The following is a 23,845-nucleotide window of genomic DNA, read 5'->3' as shown; positions in this document are numbered from 1 at the left end:
AGTGTCCATTCCTATCTTTTTTAATCTTATCTATTTTAAAGTCTATCATGTCAGATATGAGAATAGCTGTTCCTGCCCTTTTTTGTGGGCCATTGGCTTGAATGATAGTTTTCCATCCTTTCACTTTAAGTCTGTGTTTGTCTTGTTGCGTTAGGTGAGTTTCCTGTAGACAACATATTGTTGGGTGTGTTTTCTGATCCATCTTCCTACTCTGTGTCTTTTAATAGGTGAATTCAGGCCATTGACATTTATTGATATCAAAGATTGAAGATATTTTAACGCCATTTTTGTAGAGTTTTAGAGTGTTTTGATATATGTTCTATTTGTGGTGGTCTGGTTGTTTATAGGAAACCTTTCAGAACTTCTTTCAAGGCAGGCTTGGTGATGGTTGCTTCCTTCAACTGTTGCTTGTCTGAGAAGGTTTTGATGCTTCCATCTAGTCTGAATGACAATCTAGCAGGATATAGTATTCTTGGCTGAAAGCCTTTCTCATTGAGCACTCGATAGATATCTTGCCATTCTCTTCTGGCCTGTAGTGTTTGTATGGAGAAGTCTGCTGCTAATCTTATGGGTTTTCCTTTGTAGGTGACTCTTTGTTTTTCTCTTGCAGCCTTGAAGATCTTTTCTTTATCCTTATTCCTTTCCAATCTAAGTATGACATGTCTTGGTGTCTTTAGGTCTGGGTTAATTCTGTTTGGGACCCTCTGGGCTTCTTGAATCTTTATGTCTTTGGTGTTGTCTAGACTAGAGAAATTTTCAGCTATTATGGCCTGGAGAACGCTTTCTTCCTCCCCTTCTCTTTCTTCCTCTGGTAAGCCAATAATGCATATATTGTTTCTTTTGAAGTCATCCCATAGGACTCTGTTGTTGTTTTCAGCATCTCTTAATCTCTTTTTGAGATCTCTTACTTCTTCTTTAGTTGTCTCTAATTCATCCTCAATCTTGCTAATTCTGTCTTCAGCCTCATTGATTCTATTCTCTCTGCCCTCTACTGCTTTCTGGAGTTCATCTATTTTGTTGCCCTGGTCTGATACTGTTTTAGCTTGTTCAGCTAGTTGCCTTCTTAGCTCAGCAATTTCAGCTTTCAGCTCTCTAATAACCATGAGATTATTAGAATTTTCTTCCATATTCTCATTTGTTGTTCCTGCAGTTCTGATTACAATTTTTTCAAATTCTTTACTCACTCCTGTTATTATTTCCTTAGCTAATGTTTGGATGTTGAACTCGTTGTTTTGTGCTTCGCCCTCTGGAGGACTTTTAGCTGGACTCTTGTCCTGGTTCGAGTCTCCATTATTTTTTCTTGTTGTTTTAACCATTTTATATAAGTTAACAGTTTTTTCAATCCCTGAGTTGGAGTTCAGTGGTGTAAAAGCCTTTCTTTTTTTCCCCTGTAGGCTATGGTAGCCTGAGGACTTTTAAACTATCAATAGGCTTCTTGGCTTAATCAATGACTCCTGACCAAGAGATAAAGCAGGGTGTGGCAGAGATAATCCAGTGGTTATGCAAAGAGACTTTCACAGCCCTTCAGCTATGGCACCGAGGTATAGGTCTTCTCCTGAGTTTCCCGGTTAGATGTCTGTGCCCTGGTGTCCCTCCCTGTTGCTGCTCCAGATTCTGAGGGTAGTAGCAATGGAGACTCAGAGTTGTACTTGGTGAGTCTCTGGGGAGTCCTTTCCTCCCTTCAGCTGTTCCCTTGTTGGTGGAGCAGACTGGAGGTGGTGTCTCCACTGACAAACTGTCGAACTGTTAGCAGTCACTTAATCTCTCCTTAGGCCCCTCTCTCCTCTCTGTCACCAGCCACGCGTGTTTGTACTCACGGGTGATTTATTGGGTTTCTGTGGTCATTCTAGTCCTGTCTTGTTTCGGTCCGGGTGGTCTCCTTTGGTATTCCTAGTTGATCCAGGAGAGGAGAGGAGAGGAGAGGAGAGAAAGCCTGGAGTTCATCTATTTTGTTGCCCTGCTCTGATACTGTTTTAGCTTGTTCAGCTAGTTGCATTCTTAGCTCAGTGATTTCAGCTTTCAGCTCTCTAATAACCATGAGATAATTAGTATTTTCTTCCATATTCATATTTTTTGTTCCTGCATTTCTGATTACAATTTTTTCAAATTCTTTACTCACTCCTGTTATTATTTCCTTAGCTAATGTTTGGATGTTGAACTCGTTGTTTTGTGCTTCACCCTCTGGAGGACTTTTAGCTGGACTCTTGTCCTGGTTCGAGTCTCCAATATTTTTTCTTGTTGTTTTAACCATTTTATATATTACATTATGAGTTCCCTTTATCAGTAGTTTTCAAATTATTGATCACTATTGCCTGGATTGACTTGTGTCTAAGTAAGTTAATTAAAGTGTTTACAGTGGTGGAAGTTAACAGTTTTTTCAATCCCTGAGTTGGAGCTCAGTGGTGTAAAAGCCTCTTTTTTTTTCTTCCCTGTAGGCCATGGGAGCCTGAGGGCTTTTAAACTATCAATAGGCTTCTTCGCTTAATCACTGACTCCTGACCAAGAGATAAAGCAGGGTGTGGCAGAGATAATCCAGTGGTTATGCAAAGAGACTTTCACAGCCCCTCAGCTATGCCTCCGAGGTATAGGTCTTCTCCTGAGTTTCCCGGTTAGATCTCTGTCCCCTGGTGTCCCTCCCTGCCACTGCTCCAGATTCTGAGGGTAGTATCAATGGAGACTCAGAGTTGCACTTGGTGAGTCTCTGGGGAGTCCTCTCCTCCCTTCAGCTGTCCCCTTGTTGGTGGAGCAGACTGGAGGTGGTGTCTCAACTGATTAACTGCTGAACTGTTAGCAGTCACTTAATCTCTCCTTAGGCTCCTCTCTCCTCTTTGTCACCAGCCACATGTGTTTGTACTCACGGGTGATTTACTGGGTTCCTGTGGTCATTCTAGTCCTGTCTTGTTTCGGTCCGGGTGGTCTCCTTTGGTATTCCTAGTTGATCCGGGAGAGGAGAGGAGAGGAGAGGAAGGGATCTGCTGCTCATAGCTCTGCCTCCGGAAGTCTGGATCAAAGAAAAGAGGTTTTTAAAGCTGTTGGAATTGGGTGAGGCATACTATACGTATTCACCAAAAAATGAGCTATTCTTATTAGATAAAAGGGTGGAATTTTTCCAGGATGTAACCACTCAGAACTCTTGAGTAACATATTGGATATGTGATTATAAGAAAGGGTCAGCCCCATAATGCATATAAGCAATGTTCCAGGGACTGTGGTCAAATCTACTCCATTTGTTGTTTGGACCAGGTAAGAACATCTCCTCCTTTTCTAATCTCTTGATATCTACAGCCATTGAGTCAGGTAGTAGACTAATCTTAGAGATTGAAAAGAAAGTTTTCTGGGAACTAAGAGGTAGTCAACCTTGCTCTTCCTGTTTTCTTAATTTTAATCTAATGTCGTTTCTTCTCTTCTTTTCTTCAGCATGTTTGGTATGGCCTACCTCATCTGCAACAGAAATGAGTGTTACCCTTTGCTGGGTAGGTAGTGGGCCTTGTTTTTTAACTTTCTTATTGAAATATAACAAAACATACAGAATAGTAAGCCAAAGACAATTCTGCAAATTGCTGAATTATCATAAAGTAAACATAATCACCACCCAGGCCAGTAAACAGACAAATAGTCATAATATAAGGACTCTGACCTGCCTTAACCTTTTCTCTTTCAACAGACTCACTAGATTGAACTTCATTGGTATTAGTCTTGGTTTTAAAACTCATATAGATTAAATAATTTGTTGTATTATTACATATTCTTTTAATCAATGTTTTGAAATCTGTTCATGTTGTTAGGTATAGCTATTATTAATCCATTTTATTACCATTTTAGAAACATAGCAATATATTCATTTTGTGGTTGTACAACATTTGAGCTGCATTTGGTTTTTGATCCTTAGGAATAGTATTGCCATAGTGATTTCTATACAAATATTTGGGTGAATATATTTATGCATATTTCTGTATTTCTTTTGTGTATATAGGTAAGGAAGTAGGGTACAGTTTTTTTAAATGCTGCCAAATGATTTTTCACAATTATTATATTTTGATCAGGGATGTCATGAGAAATCCAGCTGTTCCTTATCTTTGCAAAGAGCTTTCTTTTATCAATCTGTATGGTATAATTTTAGAATTATAAAGTAAATATATTTCATAGTGATTTCCTATTTTATTTCCACGATGTTACTGAGCATTTTGTATGTCTATTAATCACTGGGACATCATCTTTTATGAAGCATATGTGCAAGTGTTTTCCATGTTTTTAAGTTTGTCTTATTTTTCATTATATATCCGTTGAAAGCATTTATATATTCTGGAAATGGGTCTCTTGACACTTGTTTCAACTGTGTTTAAATTTTCCTACTCTGCTTGCATTTTTTGCTGTATTAATATTATCATTTATTTAGTGAACATAATTCTTACTTTTCTTGTTACAAGAGCTTGTCTCTGGCTTACAGTGGTGTCAGGAATTGAACCTGGGACTTTTGATGAGAAAGTCTATTGTGCTATGGATAGTGCTATCTTTCTGCTCTCAGAATTCTAATTTTGATGTAACACAACTTATCAACCTCTTCTTTCACAGTCAATGCTTTTGCACAGTGCTTAAGGATTTTTTCCTTACCTAAAAGTCATGTTTATAGATTCTCATCCAGAAATTTCATTTCATCTTTTACATTTAGACCTGTGAGCCATTTGGCAGTGATGTTTTTGACTCTTGGTAATATCAAAGAACCTGTAATTAGAAAGCTAACTTGAGACTAGTGAGGTAAGTAGACAAAGATGGGTTAGGGATACATCCTTTTAAAGAAAAGTCCCATGGATTCTGAAGATAGCCAAGTCCAGGGGCCTGTTTACCTTCTTCTATTAAACAGAAACATCATCCTAAATTAAACCATGGTTACTACTATACAAGAATGATTAAGAAGAGGCTAGTTCCCATACTTTGGGGAAATACTAGGGCAAAGCCTGGAAGAAGACTCTAGAGCAACTGGACCAGCAGTATAATTCACCATAACTGCATTCATGGGAATCAAAATCTGCATGCTAATCCCTTATAAATCCAGATCTCCAGACTCCAAAGGTTAGAGAAAAGAAGCAAGACCCACCCTTATCCTCAGCTAGGTCCTACTTTCTATCCAAGGATAAGTTTGTTAAGACATTAAACAGAAGCTCTCATCCTATTTCTGTAAGACTGTAGACTTGGTACAACAGTCATGTTAAGACACTATATATGTGCATACATCAGACAAGAGACTAATAACCAAAATATACAAAGAGCTCAGCAAACTTAGCACCAAAAAAACAAATGACCCCATGCAAAAATGGGCAGAGGATATGAACAAGACATTCACTTCAGAGGAGATCCAAAAGGCTAACAAACATGAAAAACTGCTCCAGGTCGCTGATTGTTAGAGAAATGCAAATAAAGACAACATACCACCTCAATCTTGTGAGAATGGCATACATCAAAAAGGACAGCAGCAACAAATGTTGGAGAGGCTGTGGGGACAGAGGAACCCTTCTGCACTGCTGGTGGGAATGTAAATTGGTCCAACCTTTGTGGAGAACTCTCACAAGGCTAGACATAGACCTTCCATATGACCCAGTAATTTCTCTCCTGGGGATATACCCCAAGGACTCCATAATACCCAACCAAAAAGATGTGTGTACACCTATGTTCATAGCAGCACAATTCATAATAGCTAAAACTTGGAAGCAACCCAGGTGTCCAACAACAGATGAGTGGCTGAGAAAGCTGTGGTATATATACACAATGGAATACTATGCAGCTATTAAGAACAATGAACCCACCTTCTCTGACCCATCTTGGACGGAGCTAGAAGGAATTATGTTAAGTGGGCTAAGTCAGAAAGACAAAGATGAGTATGGGATGATCCCACTCATAACAGAAGTTGAGAAAGAAGAACAGAAAGGGAAACTAAAACAGGATCTGATTAAAGACACTACATATGTGACACATATAAGTCTTATTATGGTCTGGTGGTCTTTTTTAAAGTTACAGTCAAAATCTGACTGTCAGTGGTTGTAAGTATGGAAAATGAATGTTCTTCTTTTCTAAAAGCTACCATAAATGAAACTGTATGAACTAAATCACAGTATAGATAATAACAACACTGTAATGAACAAATATCAGCTTTTCTAGGGTCAGAAATGTATATAACTATCTCAGATATCAGGGACTTATTTAGATGAAGTAAATGCACTTCAAGTTAACGTAACCTCATTTTAGAACCCGGATCCATCAGATGTCATCCATGTGCTTTCTTCTTGTTTGTTTATTTGTTTACTTATTTATTTATTTACCTTAATGATAGAGAAAGAGAAAAAGACCAGAGCACTTACTGCTCATCTCTGGTTCAGTGTGGAGGTAGGAATTGAACTTGGCATCTCAGAGTCCCAAACATATAAGTCTTTTGCATAGCCATTATGATAGTTCCCCAGTCCACTAATCCATGTATTTTCAATGTGGATAGAAAACAGAAACCCACAAGATTCTCTTGAGTGACTGCCTAGGTCTCATCCTCTCATTTCCAGGAAACCTCAGGTGAAGGGAATACCATACACACCTTACAAACTTGGTGTTCGAACGGCATTTCACATGTTTTGCCCAAATGCAATCTGAAGCATATTTCTCACTAAAACATACCCAGAAATCTACATTACCAAGTAAAACACTTAATTGTATCATTGTATAAAACACCTAAGCTTAGATTAATTGATGTGGCTTTCAATAGAGACTTGATAATAATAAGTATATCTTTAGAGTAACCCCCTCATGCCATTTTGGTTTTGGTAGTTCTAATTACCCCTGGTTAACTGTGATCTGAAATACTATGTACAATGAAGTATCTTGAGAAAGATAGTCACATGATTGTTATTAATCCCTCACTGTGCATCACATACAATAAAGTTAAGTGTATATTGGGAAAAATTATAGTGTAATATAGAGTTTGATATTACCTGTAGTTTCAGGAATCCACTTAGAGTGGATAATAAATAAATACCAGCAAAGGAGTGTCAGTTTCAAACGAGTCTCAGAGTTCTTGACAGAAATTTCTTACTTTGAAATTACTGTTGTCCCAGAAACTTCCCTGCACACCTAGGTTCCAAAGATGTGGGCTGAGTTTCAGATTTCTGTTGTCCTGTTAAGGATACAACAATTTAAAACACAAGAAGAATAATAGTGACAGAAGAAGTGGCACTTATCTGAGGGATGCCAGAGTCATTCTCAGTATTGAGAAATTCAATTTTAAGGGCCAGGTGGTGGCACACCTGGGTAAGCACACACACTGCAGTGCACTAGGAACCAGGTTCAAGTCCCTGGTCCCCACCTGCAGGGGGAAAAGTGGTGAAGTAGGGCTGCAGGTGTCTCTCTGTTGCTCTCTAGCTCCCTCTCCTTTCTCAATTTCTCTCTGTCTCTATCCAATAATAAATAAAATTTAAAAAAGAAAAAATTTTAATTTGACCTTCCATGGGCATGAGTTAGTATTGTAATCAGGAGAAAGTTATGGGAGCTGGATGGTAGTGCAGCAGGTTAATCGCACGTGGTCCAAAGTGCAAGGGCTGGCTTAAAGATCCTGGTTCAATCCCCTGGCTCCCCACCTGCAGGGGAGTCACTTCACAGGTGAAGCAGGTCTGCAGGTTTCTATCTTTCTCTCCACCTCTGTCTTCCCCTCCTCTTTCCATTTCTCTCTGTACTAACAATGATGACATCAAAAACAATAACAACAACAATAACTACAACAATAAAAAAACAAGGGCAACAAAAGGGAAAATAAGTATTAAAAAAGAAGAAAGGGGAGCCGGGCGGTAGCACAGCGGGTTAAGCGCAGGTGGTGCTAAGCGCAAGGACCGGCATGAGGATCCCGGTTCGAGTCCCCGACTTCCCACCTGCAGGGGAGTCGCTTCACAGGCGGTGGAGCAGATCTGCAGGTGTCTATCTTTCTCTCCCCCTCTCTGTCTTCCCCTCCTCTCTCCATTTCTCTCTGTCCTATCTAACAACGACGACATCAACTACAACAACAATAAAAAGACAACAAGGGCAACAAAAGGGAAGATAAATAAAAAAAAAATTACAAAAAAAATAAATAAAAAAGAAGAAATTTAAATTTATTTTTACTAAGAATTTACATTATTCTTATGATACACATACTTTATGTATTATTTTGGAAGGTAAGTTGAATTTCTTATTATGAAGAATGCTTTTTAGAGAAGTACCATTACTCATATACAGAGGGCTAGTTTACTTTATATAATCAGAAAAAAACATATCCAAAATTGTTCAGTATAAGAAACTAACAATATATTGTCTAAGGTAATCTATAGATTACATCTAGTGTATTACAGAAAAAAAAGAGAAAAAGAAGACACTTACTAAAGTTAGACAGCTCCAATTTACTTTCTGGTTGTGTAATCTAAGCCACTTCAGTTTTTATATTTATTATTAAGTAGCTATTATTATAAGAATGCTTTTCCTGGAAGCTTGTGGAAGTTAAAACTGTAATGTCACATTGTTAATTGTAGTGCTCTAGAGAAATAATGTTTTTTTTAAGTGCACAGGACCTCACTGAAGTTCTGGAGCAATGTCCATGTACATGGAAATTCAAACAGTGGTTGTAAAGTGATATCACTATGTGCTTTTGTATGCCTCTCGACTATTTTGTGTTGATTGGATTTGCTCCCTTTTCAAATAACAAAAACCACAGGACGTGATAAAGAGATCAAATACTTCATGTGTTCTATGAAGGAGTTTTTGATGTCTAACTGCAGCCAAGTCCTAATGTATGAAGGATTACCAGGATATGGGAAAAGTCAGATGCTTATGGAAATTGAGTACCTGGCTCAAGGCGAGGACCACAGGTGGGTGTCTTGCAGCCACCATTTCTTGTGAACTCATCTCTGACTATACCACCCTGAACATGCCCAGTTTCATCTGATCTCTTGTGAACTCAAGGAATGCTAGTGTTTTTAAGAATTTCATTTCTTTTGATGCTCCTCTTCATTATGTGAATTATCTTACATGATCCATGGGAACCATGTTCCTTGTGCTAAGTGGATTAAGCCAAAAAATGAAAAGCAGGATTGACTCCCAGAAAACTGGGTCCAATGCCAGGAAAAGTTTAAACAGCAAAATAATAAGGCTTTTAAATATATATATATATATTTATATATATATATATGTATATGTATATACTTATGGGGGTCGGGCGGTAGCGCAGCGGATTAAGCTCACGTGGCGCAAAGCCCAAGGACCAGCGTTAAGGATCCCAGTTCAAGCCTCTGGCTCCCCACAGGCAGTGAAGCAGGTCTGCAGGTGTCTATCTTTCTCTCCCCCTCTCTGTCTTCCCCTCCTCTCTCGATTTCTCTCTGTCCTGTCCAACAACAAACAATATCAACAACAACAATAATAACCACAAGGCTACAACAAGGGCAACGAAAGGAAAAAAAATGGCCTCTAGGAGACGTGGATTCATGGTACAGGCACTGAGCCCCAGCAATAACCCTGGAGGCAACATATATATATTTGTTTTTTATTAGAGAGAGAGAGAGTCCAGAGAGAGCACTGCTCAGCACTGCCTGATGGTGGTGTGCGGGATTAAACATGGGACTTTGGAGCCTCAGGCATGAAAGTTATGCTATCGTCCCCACCCATATTAAGGCTTTTCTAAGTGAGCCTAAGCACAGATTGCGAACAGCTGCATCAGTGTTGAAGTCCAGTTTATTTGGGTCTGTAGAATAAATACACATTAGCCCAGTTAACTGGTCAGGGAATGTCCACTTCAGAATTAATCCCTAAGAGAGGGGATAGAGAATGACAAACCTGGGGGCCAGGTAGTGGCACACATAGTACATAGCACAAGGACCCTTGCAAGGATCCCGGTTTGAGCTCCCGGAGGAAGGTGGTCACTTCATAAACGGTGAAGCAGATCTGCAGGTCTCTCCCTCTATCTTCCCCCTCCCCTCTCATTTCTCTGTCCTATCCAATAAAATGGAAAAAGAGAGCTGTGGATTTGTACTGCTGGCTATCATTGAGCCCCAGCAATATACCTGGAGGGAAAAAAAAGAGAGAATGACAAACTGTGGTGCTGGGTGGTGGTGTACCTGGTTAAACTTACATATTACCAAGCATAAGGACTAGGCTTTGAGTTCCTGCTCCCCACCAGCAGGGGGTCTAATTCAGGAGCTGTGAAGCAGGCATGCGGATGTCTTATCTTTCTCTTTCTCTGTCTCCCTGTTCTTTCTCAATTTCTCTCTGGCCCATCTAATAAAAATTAGAAGGGGGAGGGTGGTGGATTCATAGTGACAGCACCGAGCCCCAGCAATCACTGTGGAGGCAATTAAAAAAAAAAAGAGAGAATGACAAACCTCTTGACTTTGTCTTAGAAGGCTTGCTCATAAGAGAAGGTATATCATGAGGGTTTTGGGACAGCCATAGGGCCCCCTCCTGGAGGTGTACAGTCAATGTCTTGAAAACATAGGTGAGTCTGCCTCCAAGAACATCTCAAAACAGAGGAGAGGGGACATCAAACCAACATGGTGAGGACAAAGCTAAAAGTGTGCAGGAGAGTTGTAGACCTCATAAAGGAGCAGGGGTGTGTAACAAACCTGGGGTCTCAGGGAAGATCTGCAGAAGGTCATGTTTGAACTAAGACAGATGAACAGGAAAAGGGGCCAGGAGGACTTCTGATAGGTGGTGACCTCCAAGTGAGGATTCAAATAAATAGAGATATGGAGACAAGTAGTGGGTGAAGCTGCACAGGGACTTCCACCAGTGTGGCATTGGTGGAGGGTGATCTGTTTGGGAGAGAGCAGCAAGAAATGACTTAATCCCCCCAGGAATCTTATAGATCATAGGCATCTAGACTTCAAGCACCTTGAGACAATTGGAGCCACCAGAAACTTGCAAATCAGAGAGAAGACTTGAATCTATCCAGACACTTCATGCTTCTGTGATGGTGGCAGATTCAGAAGCCATGGTGCTTGGAAGCAGTGACATGAACAGGAGTGTGGGGACACCACCAAGCATGTTATGGCAGCACCACAGTGGGATCTGCTTAGTGTGATCCAGGACTCAGGAATATTGTGATAAGAGGGAGCAGATCTGGAGCAGAAATAAGAACAGCCTCCAGATGAGCTGGGCAAAGCCCTGTATTAGCCATGAATACAGAATCCATGGTTTCCATCAACCATTTTTGTTTTCATAATCTTTAAAAACTCTCTTTGATTTTTTTACTTTCTTGTAAACAGGACTATTGCTATTGCTTTGACTAAGGTCAGCTACCATCAGAGTTTTTATACCATCCAGATACTCATGGCCAATGTACTAGGTCTAGATACTTGTAAACATTACAAAGAAAGACAGACCAACCTTCAGAATAAAATCAAGCCAGTTCTGGAGGAGAAGTTCCACTGTCTTCTTAATGGCATTTTCCATGTACAGGTAACTAGCCAGTTCTAAGTTTTTTGTTTTTCCAAGAAATGGTGATGGGATGGGTTCAGTAATTTCTCCCCAGGCTTTGGTACTCATCTACTTTTTGGCTTTTTATTAGCCTTTGCTAATAAAATCAGGGGTATCAAGTCCTTTTTGAAATAGTAACCGTCTTATAAAAATATCTACAAGTACCATAGTCAACAAAATTTCAGCGACTACTTGTAAATGTTTATATTCCCATCATAGCAGTGCCAGCCTAGCTAGTCCCAGTGTGAAGTAAGTCTGCTCCCACCAGTGACCACTAGTGTTTGCAACACTATAGAACACCTGGCCATGTGGTGACGCACCTGGTTGAGTGCACATGTTACAGTGCGCAAGAACCCTGGTTCAAGCCACTGGACCCCACCTGCAGGGGAAAAGCTTCACAAGTGGTGAAGCAGTGCTGCAGGTGTCTCTCTGTCTCCTTCTCTGTCTCCCCCTTCTCAGTTTCTGGCTGTCGCTATCAAATAAAGATTTTTTAAAAAGTGAAAAAAAAACTTTAAAAAAAGAGAACACCCTGTGAGACTGTACATTTGTTGGACTCAATAACAAAGAATTAGAGCTGGAAAGGAACTAGATTTTTTAACATGTGGGGATTTCAGGCACAGGATAGTGTCACACTGGTACAGGTGTTCTCTGCTTTTTGTTATTTTTTAAAATTTATTTTTATTTACTTAGTGAATAGAGACAGCCAGAAGTAGATAAGGAAGTGGCAGATAGAACGAGAGAGAGAAAGAGAGACACCTGCAGCCCTGCTTCACCACTTGCAAAGCTTTCTCCTTGCAGGTGGGGACTGGGGGGCTTGAACCCAAGCCCTTATGCATTGTATCATGTGTGCTCAACCAGGTGTACCACCACCCAGCCCCATCCTTTACTTTTTGAAAGTTAGTGCTACACCACTTCATTTTGTAGAAAAGACCTTTCGTGTGACAATTTTCACCAGCTTGAATGACTAAGAGGATTTCCACTTATACAAGAGAAAGTAGAGAATGAAAATGGCTGTGTGGTTTTATAGCATATATTCCTGTGGTGGTTGTATCCTGAGACCAGAACAGCCCCCCAGGAGTTCTTAATACAGGCTGAATTCCTACTTGTACTTAATGCTACTAGGGCTTTAGGTTAGATACATAATGGTATGGTTTGGCAGGTTATTTGGGGGGTTGGGGAAGGCTTAAATATTTCCCATAAAATGAATGTTAATTGCTTAGTCACTTTTCATATCCAGAAGGTTAATTGGAGCTCTCCTTTCAGATAGATGGGAAATATATTCCCTTTGCTATGTTTCCAAACTTGATGTTTTCATAATTCTCTACACAGTTCCCTATATCACGAGAAGTTTCCAAGATGAATTCCTTGAGAAAGCAAAAGCAACTGGAAGCCTTGTTCATGAGGATCTTGGAGCAAGTAAGAGCATCTGTGGATGCTAATGGATCCCTAGTGGAGTAGGGCTCTGGCTCTGGAGAGGTGAAGTTCCAAAACACTGGTGAGGTCACCTGCCCAAGGAAGTCAGGATAGACTCAAGATAGCATCTGCAACTTGCTGTCTGAAAGGAGGCAAGATAAAAAATGGGACAAAATGATTAATGAACAGGAAACAAAAAGTAGGAACAGAAAACATTAGAACAGGGATTTTAGGGTATAAAGAAGCTAAGCCATTTTAGGCATGTTCCTAGGGGCCTGTGACTATCATAGTTTTTACTTGAATTTGATAGCTAACATGGAGTTGGACAAAAATATTGTCTGAGAACATGGTGTCAGAGTTGAGAAAAGGGCTAGAAAGTTGGACTAGGGCAGAAAGTAGCTCCCAATCTTGAAACAATCTATGAATAGAATTAACTGTTTACCACCACCCACCTGATACAGGGCCCATACATATTTATATTTAGCATAGGAACCTGTGTAACTTCTGAGTCCCTGTCAGTCTAAGCCTGAAGTTCATGACCACGGCTAGGAACATTCTAGGCTACACTCATTTCAGGACCAATATTCCTCAAGTGGCAGAGCAGGATGACCCAGCTTTCCTGTGGAGACTGGGACAGTCCCTACCATTGCTACTTTATAGTGAGGGTAAGTTCACCTGGTTGACCTGCAAGGGGGCTTATGATGATGTTGCTGATGGAAATGACCAGTGATAGTGGGAAGAGGGATCCATTAGGTCTAGGCCCATCATATTTGTGTGGAAATCTAAGGATTCCCTAACTAGGTGCCTAAATGATTGGATGAGATTGACTTTTTTTTTTTTTTTTTTTGAGATTGACTTCTTTACTAGCTCTCTTTTCTTCTTCATGTGAAATGCATTGTCACAGCCACTGTATGTTGACTGTAGTCAGACTGTCAAAGTTTGGGATCTTAGGCTGATCATTGCTGCTTGGGTAATCTCAAGCAAGTGACTCAGTCTGCCTGTTTCTGTCCCATCATCTACAGAACAGGGAAATAATTAATTGTTCACTCACAGAGCTGTAAGGGTCATGTGACTAAATCATATGCAAAATGCTCAGAACTATTTCTCTTTCATCTGAAATACTAAACCAGTGCTGACCTCTGAATAATCTGATACTGTTCACTCTATTTTTGTGACACCCAAACCTATATTCCAATCCTGTCTTTTAAGTACCAGAACCCTATTTTCAAGAACCTTCTATGTGTTCCATTTCGCATAATACTTCCCTCTGATTTCAGTGTCAGATCCTATATTAATTTTTCTCTTACCCCAATGTCCATTATTCCTCACTCTGCTCCTGATAGTTTATTTAATTCTTGGCAATTTAATTCTTGATTATTTAGAGTTGTCTTTGCTGCCTTTTTCACCTTCTTCACCCCCAATACATCTTCTCAGTTACTTTTTACATTTCCTACCTCGGGCATATCTGAAACACCCATCCTCTGCTCCCTGCTGCAGCTCAGGGTATGCCTTTTTGGGGACAATTTCCACAACTTTCCTTATGCCTCATGCCTCTCTACTCCAGCCACTCTTCATATAAATGCAGGTTACATCAGCACACATCTATGCCATCCTAACAATTCCCACTGCTAATGAAACAGAAAGTGACAAAGACTTATTTTTAACTCCCCCAAATACGTTTTACCCTTCAATGCACCTCTTTGGTGAGAACACCCGCAGTTACTAAGCAAATCAAATTTATTTTCCACTGTGGTTTTGTAACACTTTGAATATTACTTTGTATGTTTTCACCAGACTGTATCATGATTGAATGCAAAGTGTCTGTCACATATAAACCATAAGCATGTGTGGCATTCATATTCAGTTTATGACACAACCGCCTCTTCCTTCTGCCCTTAAGCAAATAAGTAAGGAAACATCAGTAGTTCCTAAAGGTTAGTCTTTGGACTGTTTGCATTTTGAGTATCCAGGAAGTTGCTTTTAAAATAAGGATTTTCATATTTCATATGGCACACCTGCTTGAGCACACACAGTGCAGAGCCCCACCTGCAGTGGGGGGCGCTTCATGAATGGCAAATCTGTGCTGCAGGTGTTGTTCTCTGGCTCCCTCTCTATCCCCTTTTCCCTCTAATTTATCTCTTGTCTCTATCTAAAATAAATAATTTTTTAAGTATGGATTTTCAAGTTCAATCTCTAAAGATTTAAAAGGGATTGTGTTTGGTCTTAAGAGTCTTTTCAGTTGTTTGCTTTAGTTTTTAACCTTCTCTATTGCTTCTGTATCTAGTTTTGAAACCAGCTCAATGCTTATGCTTTTGACTATTTGACAACAATCACTCGACCATTTCCTGTGTGATCCCAGCAAGTCACTTAACCTCTCTATGCTTAAATTTTCTCCACTGGTTCAGTGACACCATCCCCATTATGAGGATGAAATGAGTGATAGAGACAGAGGCAGAGATAAAGTGAAAGAGATCACAACACCAAAACTTAATTCAGTGTGGTGGAGGCCAGGCTCAAACTTGGATTGAGCACATGGCAAAGCAGAACGCTATCCAAGTGAGCTATTTCTCAGGCCCCTAAATGAGTAAATTTATGTTGAGCGTCACAAAGTGCTTGGGACATAGTAAGATAGTAAGTAGGCCCTAAATATGAGAGAGAGATCTGAATCAATCTCTCCAATTTAAATGTGAAGAAACAAAGACCAATTATGTACCACTTAAATCTTTCCTACTGATCTCTGCTTTACTCTCTCACTTCACAAAAAATGGTGAGGCCACTTTGTGCATGATAATGTGTATGTCAAGCCAGGTGTGCCATTGCTCATCCTTCATTTTGTTTTTCTAAGTTCAAGCATATCAGTCAGTTCTCTAGATTCCAGAAATGAGTGGAACCATCTGGTGGCTGGCTTTCATCTCTTTATTTACTTCACTAAGCACAATCACTTCCAGTTCCATGTATTTTGTCCCAAAGGACACAGTATTCTATGGAGTATATATCCCATAACTTCTCTAGCTGGTCATCTGTTGATGGGCATTTAGGCTGCTTCTACTCATTGGCTATTGTGAATAAAGCAGTTATGAACATAACTGTGCAGCTGTACCTTCAGATTAGTGTTTGTGTGTCCTTTGAATAAATACCTAAGAGTGATATTGCTGGGTCATACCATAATTTCATTTTTATTTAAGGATTCTCCATACAGTCTTCAAAAGGGGCTGAACTAGTTTTCATTTCCACCTGTAGTATAGTAAAATCCCCTTTTTCTCCACTACGTCACCAAAACCTCTCATTTTCTGTTCTGTTGATGTAGGGAATTCTCACATTAACATTTCTCTCTAATGATAAGCATTTCTTCATGCCTGTAGGCCACATGTAACTCTTCTTTAGAAAACTGTCTATTTAGTTCTTTGGCTCACTATTTTAGAGAGTTATTTTTTGTTTACTGAGCTGTACCAGATCTTTATAGATATTTTATATCAGTTGCTGCTCAGATGTGTAGTGTGCAAAAAAGAGTCTTTTTTAATTTTTAAAATTATATTTATTTATTTATTTGTTTGATAGAGACAGTTAGAAATTGAGAGGGAAGGGCAAGATAGAGAGGGGGAGAGAGAGAGAGATCTGCAGCACTGTTTCACCACTTGCAAAGCTTTTTCCCTGCAGGTGGGGACCAGGGGCTTAAACCTGGGTCCTTGTGCATTGTAACATGTACTCAACTAGGTCAGCCACCACCTGGATCCCCCAAAAAAGTCTTCTTCCACTTATTGGGTTGCCTAGTTATCCTTGTGTAGCTTCCTTTTGATATAGCTTTTTAGTTGGATGTAGTCCCACTTATTTACTCATGTTTTCATTTCCCATGCCCATGTGCCTCAATTTTAAAGATATCAATTAAAAACAGTATTATAATGCTAGTTTTCCTATTAATTAAAATGTTCTTTGATTAGTGAAGAATTGAATGGCTGATAGCAAAATGGGTTGTTAAGTGTATACATGACAAGGCTAGAACACTTTATAATAATTCTTAGGAAATCTGAAATGAACAACCTTTGTGACTTTCATTGATGGTAACAGAAAGAATGGCTTGATACAGCCCTTCTCAGAGAAACCAAACGAGCTAAGAGCATCCTGGAGCCTGGGCTGGGGGATGGGATGCATCTCTGTGTACACACCTTACACAGTGGAAGTACGAGGCCCACTTAAAACAAAACTTTTCTTAAATTTTGTATTCCCAGAATATAGAATAGTACCTGACCTTGATGGATGCACACTAAATGGTTAATAAGTGAATAAATGATTCAGGCCAGCTAGGGAAAGCTGTCTACATAGGAAAAGGCACACATGATCTGTTTTAAGAATAACCTGGGGGTCCAGTGATAGCGCAGCAGGTTAAGTACACATGGTGTGAAGCACAAGGACCTGCATAAGGATCCTGATTCGAGTCCCCGGCTCCCCACCTGCAGGAAAGTCGCTTCACAGGTGGTGAAGCAGGTCTGCAGATGTCTTATCTTTCTCTCCCCCTCTATGTCTTCCCCTCCTCTCTCGACTTCTCTCTGTCCTATCCAACAATGACGACATCAATAATAACAATAACTACTACAACAAGGGCAATAAAAGGAAAAATATATTTAAAGATTATTTTTTTAAAAAAGAGTAACCTGTACTGGAATTTAAGTCGCCATGGCAAAAACTGCCTGCAGGGCAAGTACTAGCTGAAATTCCTTCAGTACTATGTATATAATGCCAAGTAAAGGGTTGCTCAGGAATTATTTAAATGAAAAGTTGAAATACCCAGGAAAGCTTCATTTTCCCATGATGAAAATCCATTATTTAGGTCATTGCTGCTCTTGTCCATGGTCTCTTCTATCCTACATTTTGCACTCTTTTCACAAAATTTGACCCGTCTGCAGTTTCCAATGGAGGGAATAGGAACGTGCACTCTGGTGGTGGGAAAGGTTTGGAATTACACCCTTGTATTATAATTTTGTAAATATATACTAAATCACTAATAAAATAATATTTAAACTTTTGGACCAGCTAAGTGTCTACTAATACTCTTACATGTTAAGAACCAGCTCTCTCCAAATTGCACAGATTACAAGTTAGTGGAATACACAGATTTTTATCTACTTAATGTATTCAGGAAAACCCATACACAGGTGTAAGGCACAGAGGTTCCAGAGTCTTTCTGTGGTTCTCTGTCTTGTGCAGACGGTGAAAGAGGAAAGGATCATCTTTATCATTGATGAAGGTCAGTTTGTAGACTCAGCCTCCTGGGCCTTCTTGGAGAAGCTTATTCAAACTGTCCCCATCTTCATCATCATGTCACTGTCACCCTTCATGGAACCACCCTGCCCAGCAGCCAGTGCCATAATGAAGAATAGGAATACCACCTATGTTGTTCTGGGTGCTGTACAGCCCAAAGACATTCGTAACAAAGTTTGCCTGGACCTCAATGTTCAAGGTATCCCTAAGGAGCTAGACTTGTGAGTATCTTGACCATCTTCATGCCTGTCGTGTGGATTCCCCTTTTCCTTGTTTGATCCCTTCTCAGACTTTAGTGGGGGGCATCAGTATTGTTCCCTATTTACCCTGCTGGGTATGGGTGATCCAGCTTATTATCTCAAATGTTTCTTTAAAAAAAATAAACATCTCTGTGTGGAAGAGACAGCATAAAGGTTATGCAAATAGTTAGACTGTCAAATCTGAGGCTCCTAGGTCTGTTGTTAAAATTCGGAGGCTCTAGCTGGCCGGGCTAGCTTCACGGGCGGGTAACAGAGACGACCAGAGACATACGGCTGGGCAGGGAAGCTGTATTTCTTTATTCAGGAACAACGATTCATAAACTAAGACAAACTAATCACCAAACAGAACTCTGCTGCCTCTTTCCCCCCTCAGCGGCACCAAGCACTCTCTAACTCTGCAGCTCTCCGACTCTCGAACTCTGGAACTCTGGCACTTCTCTCAGGGTTCCTAGGGGTGGGGCCAAGCGGGCCGCGAAACTAACTGGACTGATTCAGTTTTCTTGGCGGGGGAGAACTAGAACAACCCAATGTAAAGCATACAACATAGGTCCCAGGTTCAATCCCCCACACCACCATAAGCCAGAACTGACCAATGCCCTGGTGAAAAAATAAACAGACAAAAAACAGATATCTCTGATAATCTATTATTTTGATATAATGTGTCTAGTTTACTGGCAAGTAAGTTGTTTTAACCAGGCTGGCTTCACGGGCGGGTAACAGAGACGACCAGAGACACATGGCTGAGCTGAGAATGCAATTTAATCTTTTTTCATGAGTGGGCAATGTGCTCCTCCATCTTTCTCCTCCGGCAGCAGAGAGGGACTCCTAAACTAATCACCACACAGATCTGTCCTGCATCCTTCTCCTGCGGCTGCGGCAGGAACTCAGGAAGTACATAGGGTAGGGGGCAGGGAGAAGGGAGTAGCGCAAAAACTAGCAAGGGCCAAACCAAATCTCCCAGCGGGGGAGAGCGAGACCAAACCAATGTGAAGCATAGCAACAAGTAAGAATAAATTGTTACAATTTTAAGTGTATGTATATGAAAGCATGAAGCTGGGCAGGGGTAGATAGCATAATGGTTATGCAAACAGACTCTTATGCCTGAGGCTCCAAAGTCCCAGGCAATCCCCCACACCATCATAAACCAGAGTTGAGCAGTGCTCTGCTTAAAAAAGAAAGAAAGGAAGGAAGGAAGAAGAAAAAAAGAAAGAAGCCAGCAAGATAACTTGAGGGGGCCTGTTTTGCCATGCATGAACATGACCCAGATTAGAGCCTCTCCACATACCACACTGGAACATTGTGGCACTGGAGTGAGCTTTGGTACTATGTTATTTCTCCTCCTTTCTGTCTTTTTTTAATCTGGAAAAGTCCATCAAGAATGGTAAAATCCTGGCGATGACAAGTAACACACACACACACACATACACACACATACACACATCAATAGCAGCAGGGGCATCATCATGGGTATGTGACAAATAAATGAGCATAGGCCATATTCATCCAGCTGGCACCAAGCCTGGGTCTGGCATCTGTCTTGCCAGTTGTAAAGCTGAATGCTGAGCACTTGCTGAGTCACTCAGTAGTGCATCTGCTAGGTCCTGACAGCAGACTCCTTGCCAGCACTAACAATACCTTTTCTTAAGTCATACATGTGCACCTTGGTGTCTGCACAATTTGTTCTAATGAGGTTGTCCTGCTTCCAGGAGAAAACTACTTTCCACAGTCCTCATTTTAAAATAAGCTCAAACTGGGCATGTTGTTGCCCTTCATCTCTCTGTCTCCCTGTCTCTTTCATATATGATGTGTATATTTACCATGTATGTACATGTATGGGTAGTTTTTGATCCAGCCACTCCAGTTCTAAGGAAACAGGAAGTGATATATGGAGAAAACGTGTAAAGACTTCTTTTTTTTTTAGTGAAAAGGAAAGACTAATGTGTTGCTGAGCTCTATCAAATGGTGGTGCTGGGGTTTGGAACTGGGACCTCTGGAACCTCAGGCATGAAAGGCTGGTGAGCTGCTACTTCACTATCTCTCTGGCGCTTGAACAAAATTTTTATTGAAGCATGTCTGCAGATGTCTATCAATCTTTCTCCCTCTCCCCCCCCCCTTCCTCTTTGAATTTCTCTCTGTCCTATCAAAAAATAAAACGGAAAAAATGGCCAGCAGGAGCAGTGGATTTGTAGTGCTGGCACTGAGCCCCAGTCATAGCCCTGGAGGCATACACACATACAAAAAAAAAAAAACAGGAGAGAAAGTTAGGATACCTCCACACAGTGAAGAAGCAGGACATAGCAGGGAGAGAAATAAGATCTGCTATGAGGCAGGCTGGACAGATATGCTGCTGCATGAAAAGTAAGGCAGAGCTTTGCATTTGTATAGCTTTCTCTAATGTATCTAAGAAAGTTGGGGGATGAGTATTTGTGTGTTAACCTATTAGACAGAGAGACACAGAGGAAAGACACCATAGCTCTGAAGCTTCTTCCAGTGTAGAGGGCACCTGGGCTCAAACACGGTTCATGTGTATGGCAGACTAAGAACCTCCCTAAGTGAACTATCCTGCCAGCTCTGTGTGTTTCTTTATCTATTTACTTATACCAATGCGCTGCTCAGCTCTGGTTTATGGTGGTGCAAGGGATTAAGCTTGGGATTTTGGAGTGTAGGGCATGAAAGATTTTTTTGCATAACCATTATGCTAATCCACTGATTTTTTTTTTTAAAGAAACAAAGATTAACCAGAAATGAATTTAAATGGTTGCTTCTAAAACAAGAGAGATAGCCTGAGGATGCTTCTTGATATATATAGTTTTAACTTTGAAAATATAAGTATTTATGTAATTTAGAAAATGAAAGAAAAAAACAATCTAAAAATAGAAAATATAGGGGGCCTGGTGGTGGTGCACTGGGTTAAGTGCACATAGTACAAAGCGTAAGAAAGGATTTTGGTTTGAGCCCCAGCTCCCCACCTGCAGGGGGTCTCTTCAGAAGCAGTGAAGTAGGCCTGCAGGTGTCTGTCTTTCTCCCTCTCTCTCTCCCCTCAATTTCTCTCTGTCCTATGGAAAAAATGGCTACAGGAACAGTGAATTTGTTTTTTTTTAAAGATTTTATTTATTAATGAGGAATATAAGAGGGGAGAGAAAGAACCAGACATCACTCTGGCACATGTGCTGCCGGCGATTGACTCAGGACCTCATGCTTGAGAGTCCAAAGCTTTATCACTGTGCCACCTCCTGGACCACAGGAACAGTGAATTTGTACTGTAGGTACTGAGCCTTAGTAATAACCCTGGAGGAAAAAAAAAGAAAGAGAGAGTGAGAGAGAAAGGAAGAAAAGGAAGGAAGGAAGGAAGGAAAGAAGGAAAAAAAAGAAAAGAAATAAGAAATTATAGGGGGTCGGGCAGTAGCACAGTGGGTTAAGTGCACATGGCGTGAAGCACAAGGACTGGCATAAGAATCCCAGTTCAACGCCCTCCCCCCCCCCGGGCTCCCCACCTACAGGGGTGTCACTTCACAAGCGGTGAAGCAGGTCTGCATGTGTCTTATCTTTCTCTCGCCCCCATCTTCTCCTCCTCTCTTGATTTCTCTCTGTCCTATCCAACAACAATGATATCAATAACAACAATAATAATAACCACATCAACGATAAAAAAAAAAGAAAAGAAAATATAGGGAAATGAGGCCAGGTAGGGGCACACATGATTAAGCACTCACATTACAGTGCACAAGGACCCAGGTTCAAGCCCTTGGTCCCCTACCTGCAGGGGGAAAAGCTTCATGAGTGGTGAGGCAGAGCTGCAGGTGTCCCTCTGTCTCTCTCCCTACCCATATCCCCCTCCCTTCTCAATTTCTCTCTGTTGCTATGCAATAATTAATTTAAAAGAATTTTAAAAAAGAAAATATAGAGAAACAAGTGGAGCATGAAAAGATATTACCTGAAAGTGACTGAGAAGACTTTTCCTCCCTAAGAGATGGCCCTCCCACACAGTCAGCCTGTTTTGTTTTCATGGCAGATTCCTGGTGGAGGGAAGCTGTGGAATTCCATATTACTGTGAAGAATTGCTGAAAAATCTAGACCAACACAGAGTGTTAGTTTTTCAACCAATGGAGTCTGAAGAAAAGACAAATGTGACCTGGCACAACCTGTTCAGTAAGTCTCACTTATTGAACTCTGTCTCTCTGTTCTTTGTTCTGCCCTCTGTCTCTGTTCTTCTTGGGAGAGGGTTGGTTGTCTATCCCCCTATAAGTTTTGGCCCTAAGATCTCAGGTTCTGGGAAAACTTAACACAGCCTAGAATTCTTGAACTGAACCAAAGAGTGTTTACCTATAGTAAACATGAAGATACCAGGGAATTGAAAAGTCCAGCATCAGAACTGGAGGGGCCTTCAATGTTATCTGAGGGAAAAGTCCTTTGTTGTCCAGAGGTAAAATTACTAGCTCCCACGTAAACGTTGACAAGGTTCTCACATTACAGGGACATAACAGGGGATGAAATCTGAGGTGCTGGCACAAGGGAATTAAGTAGATTTTTTTCTTAAAAAAATTTTTTTTTTTATAAAATGGAAATACTGATAAGACCATAAGATAAGAAGGGGACAATTCCACACAATGCCCACCTCCAGAATTCCACATCCCATCCCCCCCCCTTGATAGCTTTCCACATCCCATCCCCTCCCTTGATAGCTTTCCTCTTCTTTAACCCTCTGGCAGTATGGACGCAGGTCATTATGGGGTGCAGATGTGGAAGGTCTGGCTTCTGTAATTGCTTCCCTGCTGAACATGGGCATTAAAAGATCAATCCATACTCCCAGCCTGTCTCTCTCTTTCCCTAGTGGGGCAGGGCTCTGCAGAAGCGGGGCTCCAGGACACCTTGGTGGGGTCATCTGTCCAGGGAAGTCCGGTTGGCATCATGATAGCATTTAGAACCTAGTGGCTGAAAAAGAGTTAACATATAAAGCCATACAAACTGCTGATTAATCATGAACCTAAAGGCTGTAATATTACAGATAAAGATTTGGGGTCTCCGTTTTGGAAATAGCTAGTAGGTTTATTCCGAGGGGCCCATGAATTTACTAGTTTTTGCCTGAGCCTGACATCTAATATGCAGGTAGGCCCAAGTTATTGTCTGGGGAGATGATATCATAGTTGGAAAAAGGACTAGAAAGCTGCATCAGGGAAGAGAGTAGCTCCCAAATATGGGAAAAGTATATAAATATTGTTAACTATAAACCCCCTTGATTTGATCTGGGGCCCATATTCAGCACAGGAGCCTATGTAGCCTCTGCATCCCTATAGGTCTGAGCTCGCATTCTGTGGTCATGGCTAGGACCGCACTAATTTCAGGACTCATCTTCCTTGGGTAGTAGGTAGAGTATGTTATCCAACTTCCCTTTGGAGAATGGAACAGTCCCTACCATTATTGATCCACATTGAGGGCAAGGTCCTGTA

The 23,845-nt window shown here is 40.8% G+C and overlaps 1 protein-coding gene across 2 annotated transcripts in view; it reads left to right on the top strand.

Annotated features, from left to right (window-relative positions):
* The first annotated feature begins 3,333 nt into the window (after nucleotides 1-3,333).
* LOC103118527 (adenylate cyclase 10) overlaps nucleotides 3,334-23,845 on the top strand; it is a 44,718-nt gene continuing 24,206 nt past the window's right edge. For both annotated transcript variants that reach the window (XM_060184582.1, XM_060184581.1), the window contains exons 1-6: nucleotides 3,334-3,473; nucleotides 8,717-8,870; nucleotides 11,259-11,451; nucleotides 12,799-12,885; nucleotides 18,085-18,359; nucleotides 22,411-22,547. In XM_060184582.1, coding sequence (XP_060040565.1) covers nucleotides 3,419-3,473; nucleotides 8,717-8,870; nucleotides 11,259-11,451; nucleotides 12,799-12,885; nucleotides 18,085-18,359; nucleotides 22,411-22,547 — 901 coding nt within the window. In that variant the 5' untranslated portion in view covers nucleotides 3,334-3,418. The remainder of the gene's footprint in view (nucleotides 3,474-8,716; nucleotides 8,871-11,258; nucleotides 11,452-12,798; nucleotides 12,886-18,084; nucleotides 18,360-22,410; nucleotides 22,548-23,845) is intronic.

This window comes from Erinaceus europaeus, unplaced genomic scaffold (assembly GCF_950295315.1).
Source record: "Erinaceus europaeus unplaced genomic scaffold, mEriEur2.1 scaffold_815, whole genome shotgun sequence".
Taxonomy (NCBI): Eukaryota; Metazoa; Chordata; class Mammalia; order Eulipotyphla; family Erinaceidae; genus Erinaceus; species Erinaceus europaeus.
The sequence above is the reverse complement of the archived record's forward strand: the minus strand, read 5'-3'. Positions and strand labels throughout refer to the sequence as shown.